The 9,441-nt window shown below is 52.4% G+C and overlaps 1 protein-coding gene across 2 annotated transcripts; it reads right to left on the bottom strand.

The window, feature by feature from the left end:
• Window positions 1-464: 464 nt before the first annotated feature.
• LOC142144468 (uncharacterized) lies at window positions 465-6,153 on the bottom strand. 2 transcript variants are annotated; one of them, XM_075203360.1, is made up of 3 exons: window positions 5,126-6,153; window positions 2,532-2,702; window positions 465-1,450 (listed from the first exon to the last, which is right to left on the bottom strand). In XM_075203360.1, exons 1-3 carry the CDS (start codon window positions 5,487-5,489, stop codon window positions 861-863), a joined length of 1,125 nt encoding a protein of 374 aa, XP_075059461.1. In that variant the 5' UTR covers window positions 5,490-6,153; the 3' UTR covers window positions 465-860. The 2 variants fall into 2 exon arrangements, with proteins under 2 accessions (XP_075059461.1, XP_075059462.1); XM_075203361.1 differs by lacking the exon at window positions 2,532-2,702.
• Between the last annotated feature and the right edge of the window lie 3,288 nt (window positions 6,154-9,441).

The following is a 9,441-nucleotide window of genomic DNA, read 5'->3' on the forward strand; positions in this document are numbered from 1 at the left end:
CTCGAAGGGAGGCGGGTTCACCATGCCCAATACCGTAATGTGGCCCCAAACCACTGGCCGTCGACTGTACTGCTTTTCCGGCCATAACTCCATCCGTCTTCACTGAGATATATGCTGTTGCCAACGCTGATATCCATCAACAGAGCATCCAGTCGCGTCCTTTTCTCATCAAACGTAACCAGGGAGGGTGGGTGGGCAACTTCCAAACTGCCAAGGACTGAGCAAACTCCGCCCATCCAACTTATAGTCCTAAACCCCTCCCCTATGACACCAGATGGGCGTACCCAAAGATTAACTGTTAACACTCCAGAGAATAGTTCAGTTAAAGATACAGCAAAGCTTTTATTATCCTTCGGTCCTATGCAGATCTCAGTTCTTATAAAAGTCTTATGTCTGATACCTTAACCTCTTTACCTCCTTCATCTTATCACTTATAACCTGAATTAATGACACGAGACCTGAAATAGGGCACAAATAAATGATTTATTCATAAACATGGTGGAGGTGAAATAAGCAGTCAGTCCGACGTGTGCCAGGCAAAACCCAACTGTCCTAGCATATCCTTAGGACTACAAACTGGGGAACAACCAAACCCCTGGGTTCAAGTGGGGGACCAACCAATCAAACCCCGGGCACACATATCTACCTGGACGGGGCACCACGTCCTGAATCTACCGAACCCGCCCCTCCTCTGGGCTATACTGGAAGCAACCACAGGGCAGCCCACAAGGGCGGTGCCTGAAACCGAGACTAATAGCCGATTCACTCGAAGGGAGGCGGGTTCACCATGCCCAATACCGTAATGTGGCCCCAAACCACTGGCCGTCGACTGTACTGCTTTTCCGGCCACGCCCGGATCCCTAGGATCCGCGGCCCGCCACCATACTAAAACCTTCTGATGCTAAAAACACATAAATATCCCGAACAAAAATAACCATGCCTTCATCGCTCAAATGAACTCCGTCCCCCCTATATAGCGAGGGGCTCTGATAACGAATACTCGGGTGTACAATCCGCCAACCACCCATGGAACGTAAAAACCGTGAAACAACCGAATTAATTTTCCTCCTTACTCCATCAGCAACACGCCCTTCAGGAAACGCACGCCAAGCCATCCTTGGCACAATATCCGACCAGCAAATGACAAGGGAAGGCCAAGATGCTTGCACCCAAGCCAAGTCCTCCTGGATACGCAAAATCAAATCCACCGACTTGCACCCTCCTATGTCATTACCACCCAGATGAATAACTAGGACCTGGGGTACCCCTTGAACGACAACATAACTACTCAGGAGATGCCGAAAACCAGACCATCTAAGACCTCTACGACCTATCCACTGCACAACCATTGCCCCCTTAAACAGAGAAGTATCCTTAGCTGCCCTGTGCAATCGAGCCCAGTGAATATAAGAGTGTCCCAGCACCCAGATGCGCAGCGGGGTCCGATGGTCTGTAGGGTGGAGAAAACCAAACATTAGTCAACAGCAACCATACGTGTTCATACATCCAGAAAACGGAACTCAGAGAGCCCCTATGATGTTGAAAATTTGAACTTAACAAAACCACAGAAAGCACAAAAGCTAACAAATGCTCAGCACACCAGACACAAACACCCAAGAACACGCCCACACCGACAAAAGAAGGAAAAAGGTTTTGGGCGGAGGCACAGACGAAGGTGAAACCATAAAACCCAGTGGGAAAAAAATGGAGAAAGCCCTTCGAGCCCGACCTCCAAAGGCCCGAGCAGTCTAAGACCTGTGCCACCACCGCAGGAGATAGATAGGTAAAAGATAGGAAGATTTAGGTAAGGAGAGCAGGACGAACATAACGCTTATATACCTTGGTTTTCCACCTGCCAACACCCTGTATGGCCCGTTCTGATGCCCCAGCCAAAGCTGCAGACGTGGCAGCACCAATTCTGAATGAATGAGTGCCGAACTGGGATCCGTCCAAGCCCAGCTTAGACAATGTACGCTTAAACACTGCCGTAAACTGGTACCGGGTGAGGGGGGTACCATCACCATGCACCAGCCACGGAATTGCAGACACAGGACGAATAACAGCAAATTCATTCATAATAACAACAGGGCAAACTAAGAAACCCACCTTTGGGGCCAATGTAACCCACTGCCCTCTACCTAACTGGTCAGACTTTGATCTCCTAATTTTACAACATACTGAGGAAGGGGAAATAATAACATGCTGCGCCAACATTCCTGACAAAGGACAAGACTTAGAAGAGGCCACTACCTCACTTACTCTAAACGCTCCAAAATAAAGCATGACAAATGCTGCGCGAAATAAGGCTGTCTCAAATGCATCACGTGCTACTTCCTTAATAGCCCCCAGCAATTCCGTCAACAAAGCCTCACCGATGGGCCGTCTTCCATCCGGAAGCGCAGGGCGCTCCCTCGCCCAACCCTTTAATGCTTTGGCTATAATGAAACTTTTCGTGTAATCGACCTCATTCCTAAGCCTGGTAAAAAAGGATATCCCGGCCAAAGCCCCTGCCATTGCTGCTTTGGACTTACCGGACTTGAAACCTGCCCAAATATACGCTAGCATTAGCTGATGCCCTGAGGCCACTGACTCGCGCCCCTGGTCCCGGAACGCACACCAGTCATGCCAAGCCGACCGATACTTCTCCCTGGTAGCGGGTGCCAATGATGATTCAGCTAGACCCTCTACTCCGGCTTGACAATCTGCCAGATATAAGTGGGACAAGGTGAACCAGACAGGGATGCCTGAGGTGCCAAGGCTCGAAATTTCTCCCATTCCCCCCTAGATAATGAATCTGCCAGCGCATTATCCACCCCAGGAACATGTTGCGCCCTGAAGCTAATGTCATCGACTAAACACCTCCATACTAATCTCCTCAAAAGTGTGATGACCGGCTGAGAGGTGGCCTTCTGCCGGTTGATTACTTGCACAACACCCAAATTGTCACACCAGAAAACTATCTGTTTCCCTACTAATCTGGGGGCCCACAATTCAAGGGCGACTATGATCGGGAAGATTTCTAACAGCAACAGGTTAGCAGTCCAGCCGGCCTGCACCCATTCTTCTGGCCACCGCGCAGCACACCAGTCATCTGCGAAATATGCCCCGAAGCCCACACCCCCTGCCGCATCAGTATGTAGCTCCAGCTCCTTACTAGACACGGGGGGAGAAGGCCACAACCTAACCCCGTTAAAATCCCGCAGGAAAAGATCCCAAACTGCCAAATCCGTCCGGATTTCGTGCAGATAGCAGTACTCGACAGTGAGGTCCCTTATGCCCTGACGTTGCCCTTTCCAGCTTCCGACAGAACACACGACCCATTGGAATTACCCGACAGGCGAAGTTAAAAAGTCCCAGTATAGACTGAGTCCTTTTCAATGACATCCCTTCAGACCCAAGCACCACCCCTATAAGCTCCCGCAGTTTCACTACCTTCTCTATTGGAAGCCTACAAAGACCCAAGACCGTATAGATCTCGATGCCTAAATACGCTAAACGGGTAGTAGGACCCTCAGTTTTATCATGCGCGACCGGGACACCAAGTGACTGAAAAAGAGCCCTAAGTGAAAACAAAACATCCCCACAGGTGGGTCCCTGGCTTGGGCCCACTACAAGGAAGTCATCCAGATAGTGTGCCACGCCCTGGTGACCGGTTCCGGCACAAACGCACCAGTGTAGAAACGTGCTAAAACACTCGAAGAAGGAGCATGAAACTGCGCACCCCATAGGGAGGCATTTATCCACTTAGTAACCATCGCTCAGATGGAAACCCATGAAAGGGAACGAGTCCAGGTGCAATGGAAGAAGCCGAAAAGCCGACTCGATGTCGACCTTCGCCATCAAAGCCCCGGGCCCAAAAGATCTCACCATCTCCAGCGCCTCCTCAAAAGACTGATACACTACCCTGCAAAATTTTTCCGGGATGGCATCATTAACCGATGCACCCTTTGAGAAAGAGAGGTGCTGAATTAGGCGAAACTTCCCCGCAGCCTTTTTAGGAACCACCCCTACCGGTGACACTACCAGGTTCCGATAAGGAGGGTTCGCAAAAGGCCCAACCATCCGCCCAAGCGCCACCTCTTTACGCACCTTCTCCGCCAAGATTTCGGGGAACACCTTCGCAGATTTTAGGTTAACCATCGAGGCGATCTCGACAGACCCTTCAATAGGTAACCAAAAACCATGCCTAAAACCCTCCCGTAAAAATTCCGCAGCCCATCTTATTGGGTAGCGGTCCAGCCAGCGGCCGAGATTGACCACGTTAATTGGCGACGCGGCTTTCCGCAGGTCCGGGAGCCGTTCGACTTCCATCGCCACCCCCTCCTCGACTCTGCCTGTCACAAGTCTTAGCTGGGTGACCTCCACCGCAGCGGGTGCAGGTGTGTGAGAACCTACACGCCGCTCCGCGCAGGCAACCGGACTTGTTAAAAGGGAAACAGCGGCCCCTACCCTCAAAGGGCGCGGCACCCCTGCCGCGCCCCGACGGCCACCGCCAACCTGAACCCTGTGAAGACTCTCCCCCGCCATCTTGGGACACCTGTAACCATACCTCCACATCCTTGAATCCCAACATGAGGCTCGCATGTCCATCATATTTCTCCCGAAACGCTTCATCATAGGCCAGCCATACCCCGGGGCGTGATGATGCATACATCTCGTGGATCATGTGTAAATATTTCAACATGTCCATCCACTCTGTAGGGCGCGTTTCTAAATAACACGCCGCAAAAAGGTAGGCCCCCGTAAGCCAGTTTTTGTATGACCTATAACTCGTCTCCCCAGCGCCACCCCGTGTGAGGGCTTGGGCTACCACTTTTTTCCCCTTATTGGTCATAGCGAACATGTCAATGAGTCGGCCTTTACGAATTCTGTCTCTGACTACCATTCTAACCCCTTGCAGTATCCCGGTACTAGCACAGCGCAGCTCCTCGTCACCTGTAAGACGGGAACCTCTGCCTTAAACGCCCGTCAGCCGGCCTAGCCCCAGCGTGCGGTACAAAATGCTTGCGCAATTTCTTAATCAGCTTCTTGGAGGAGGACCCAGACATATCTGAACCCGTACTAGAGCTATAACAATCGGACCACACGGATTGCACATCAGGTACATCAGACAAATCACGCTCACCTGCCAACGCCGAACCAGTCTCAGAACCCTGCGTCCAGCCTTCGTCCCCGGACCATGCCTGGTGACGGCCGACTTGCTCCACTCCAACGAAACGCTCCTCCTCATACCCTCCGGCCTCTGCTGAGAAAGAAATGTTACTACCAGAAGCTTGAGACTGGGAACCACGGGACGTTGCTCTATGCTCTCTGCCATGATCTGAACTCACCCCTTGACCAAGCTCCCAGCCTGACACTTCCCTATAATTCTCAGCCCCCAGGGACTCACTCACAGGAACACCCCCATCGTGTGACTCGCGCCGCTCGTCCGAGCCGTGCGTGCCTCTCCTATGCCCAGACCAGGACCGTTGCCCTGGGCTCCTACCCATGACCTGAGACCCCAAAGAACCCCGCACCTGACCCCTATGTTCCCCGGAGACTGAGTGACAGGACCCCCCTCTTCCCACCGGGATGCCCCTAACACCAGAACCCACAGGGGCCACTGATGTCTCCCCCCGAACCACACTGTTGCCCCTGCTATAAACCCTATGTGCCGCTGAACCTGCTGAGGCACAATCTGCCTCTGCATTCTGCCCCCTTACCGGGCCCAAACTACTCCTGCTACCCCTGATGACTGAACTGGCTCCCACTATGCCCGTTGAGGAGCTATCTGCCGCTGGAACCCGGGATAATTGGAGAGGAGGGGGTCGCCCCCCCTCAGGACCAGGATGCCCGCCCGCCCTAACATGGCCGCCATGAACCCGCTGCCCGCGGGACTGCTGAACTCTACCAGCAGCGGGTGGAGGGCCCCCCGCCGCTATACTACCCCCCGAGGACCACCTGTCTCTTCTGGATGCCCTCTGCCCGGGAATAACAAGTCCGCCAGCCACCGGAGGAACCGCCGCGTGAGCTGACCTCGACCGGAAGTGACGGCCGTCACTTTCGGTTCTGCGACCCCCGCTAACGCCACCATAACCCTCGGCGGATGCCCGGGAAGGAGGAACCCTCAGCCTGCCACTGAATCTCCGTGCAGGTGAGGGAGGGGAACCGCTGGGCCTAGCAGAGGAAGGAAGGGGACCAGCACCCGCCATTACCGCTGGGGGATGCACCCGGGGAATTGGAAGGGAAATTGGGCCAAAATGCAACCCCACCAAAAACGGGAGGGGGGGTGGGGGGGTTAGCGGGAGAGGGGAGGGTAAGGGAGGGGCTAGTAGAGAAGGGAGAAAAGGGAGAGGGTTGAATTTCGTAAAAGAAAAGAGAACAGAGGGTTGAGAAAATTAGGTGAGAATGACACACACGCTAGTGGGAAAAGCAAGAGAAAAAAGGGGGGTACAAGCAGGAAAAAACAGGAGACAGAGAGGGGGAATCAGATACTTATCAGGATCCACGTCTGCACACTGCAACTTCCAAACTGCCAAGGACTGAGCAAACTCCGCCCATCCAACTTATAGTCCTAAACCCCTCCCCTATGACACCAGATGGGCGTACCCAAAGATTAACTGTTAACACTCCAGAGAATAGTTCAGTTAAAGATACAGCAAAGCTTTTATTATCCTTCGGTCCTATGCAGATCTCAGTTCTTATTCTGAGTATAATTTCTATTTAATGCGATTGAACTACTTTGGTGCTGGTCCCTGAAAGCCTCAGGGGGAATCGGGAGTGAGGAATTTAATGATGAAGCATGTACTTAAGGAGGATGTGACGCAGGCAATCTCCAACCATTTCCATAACCAGCTGAAGGGGGAGGGCAACGCTGATAATATGCGATCGATGTGCTTGGTGCGTTAACATTGGACACATCATATTTATCAAACATGTTACTACTTTGAGAATAAAGTAGTTGAGAGTTTAAATAATCACAAAATTTTTGGCTGCCATCCACTAGGTGGCGCTCATTGCCATATTGAGAATTCAGATGCTGTCTTCCTGTGTATCTAACTGGATCCCTATGATACTGCTGCCAAAAATAAGAGAAGTTTTTTCTGCTAACAAGGGGACTGGGAGGTGTATGAGTACTAAATCTGTTTGGATGATGCCTGACATTCCTAGCAGGGGCTTGAGATAATGGTAAGTGCCTAATCAACTCCTGAGATCTACTGACTGTATCACCAGTCTCAGTCACTAATGCCTGACCTGCCATTGTGGGGGACAATGACAGGGACATAGTCCCAGAATTCTGGCTGGGGGGAGTATGTGAGGGAAGGATAGTCTCTCCTGGCCGCCCGCAGCTGAGGTCTGCCTTTCCTATGAGCAGAGCATGGGCAGATGGCCGCGAAGCAACCGCTGCTCCCAGTGAGCGTCCCCGCCGACCAGCACCACCCTCCGCCTCCTGGCTGACTTCTCGGGTAGCCGCAGCAGTGGGAGCAGGTATTTGTCCACTGGGCACAGCAGGGGCAGCCATTACCGGAGATGAGAGAGGTCCCTCCTGGCTGTGGCACCGATGGGATCATTAAAACGAGCAGGGGGTTAAAGGAGCACCTGGGGTGAGACATAATGCAGGCAAAGAAAGAATAGATATATGAATAAGAAAAAGGCAAAATGGCAGATGAATGAATGTAGAAACAGAAGGAGAAAGATTAAGGAGTTAAAAGGAAAATTATGAGGTAAAAATAAAGGAAAAAAGAAAAACAAAGCAGGGAGGATAAAAGAATATAACACAAGCAAGTAGATAATGAGAAAAATTGACAGAAAAAAAAATCAATAATCTTATTTAAACTCTATGCACTCAACCTGACAGTGACACACGGACACCACAGAATTCTTGAAGACTAGAGAAAGAACGCCTATTGAAGTGTAACGCCCCCTGCGGGGAAACAGGGACAGACACAACACAAAAGAACTTACCTTGAAAACGATGGTCACCTCCAGTCCGCTTCAGATATCCCAGCTGCGATCCAATCCCAGCAGATCAGCAGCCGCAACCCTTGTCAACTCCAACCACGTCCCTCTACGGAAGAGACAGAGATTACGGCCGTGCCTACCAGGTAAGGGCTGTCCGAGAATACGGCAAAGAACGAGGACACCGTCAGTCCAAACTCACTTGCCGCCTCCTCACTTTGTTCTTGCCAAGACGCGGGGGACTACAGGCACTTAAGACCAAGACTAGTCCTAGGACTAATACCGCCTCAAGTACCTCACACACCTGCCGGTGAGGGCCTAACCGAAAGGGGGAATCGAGCGTAATACTCACCGGGACACTCCCACTTCCGATCCGGTTCTCCTGCACCTTCCCGATACCTGCGGATGACAAGGAACACACAGCCTCCCTCTGCACTCTCATTTAGACTAAAATGGCACCCACAAATGCTAAACTGACTACAACAGCGACCCGACCCTAACAACACTCTAATGGTCGGCAACGCAACTAAGTCAAACCACTATGACTAACTAGGTGTGGTGCACTAACGGAACTGCTCACTACACACTACGGGGAACACCAGCCGGTGTTCACGGACTAAACCGGAGGGCGGTTCCTAACCCCCTCACCCAGGTCGTACCAAGAAGCTGCCTTCTTGCTATGGTGCCACCCACAGACCCTAAGGACTGGTTCTTTAAGCCCGGCTAAGGCTCAGTGGAACAGCACACTAACCCGCGGGCCGACTGCCGCACGGAACAGCCGATCGAACTGAACCGCCCGACTGCCTGTACTTGGGTATCTCACACGTGTCCTCACGTCCGGAACCACAGGTCCACCTGCACGGAACCGGCCTTGAGGACCCTCAATCAGAACCACGGCCGCCCCTGGAACTGCCTCAAGGTGTGCTGCACTGCCACCAACTCACTCAGCCACCCCCTCTGGGAACCAGTGTGACCCCGGGGACCTAAGGGACGGGAAAACTAACGTGTGTTCTTCCCTGACTATGTGTACGCTGGTAACTACACTTGTCCCCCACAGCACGGGTTAGCACAGGAAAACACAGGAACAAGAGCCTACCTTTAATGGGGGCATGACGTCTTGCCCCTGGACACAATTGACGTAACACACCCAAAATACCGTAATTCAACAATACCCGCCGCACAGACAGAATACAATATACAGTACTTTGTAAGCTACTTACCAGAGCACACCGCTGCTAGCCAACCAGCAGGTTGCTACCGCACCACAGGAGCCTCCGCTCTACTGTACCTAACTACGTGCGCTCACCTCACACAAGACCGCGCCTACACTCACGAGGCTTCCACGCCTCTATCACACCACCTCCAGGGCCTTCTGCCCTTCACACCATGGGCCTCTTGCCCAGTTGCACACAGAGCCTTGTGCTCTGCTTAATGGGCCTCAGCCCCCTCTCTACCTCAGGGCTCTGAGCCCACTAACTAGGGCCTTGTGCCCTGCTACCTAGG

The sequence above is a fragment of the Mixophyes fleayi genome, chromosome 3, assembly GCF_038048845.1.
Source record: "Mixophyes fleayi isolate aMixFle1 chromosome 3, aMixFle1.hap1, whole genome shotgun sequence".
NCBI lineage: Eukaryota > Metazoa > Chordata > Amphibia > Anura > Limnodynastidae > Mixophyes > Mixophyes fleayi.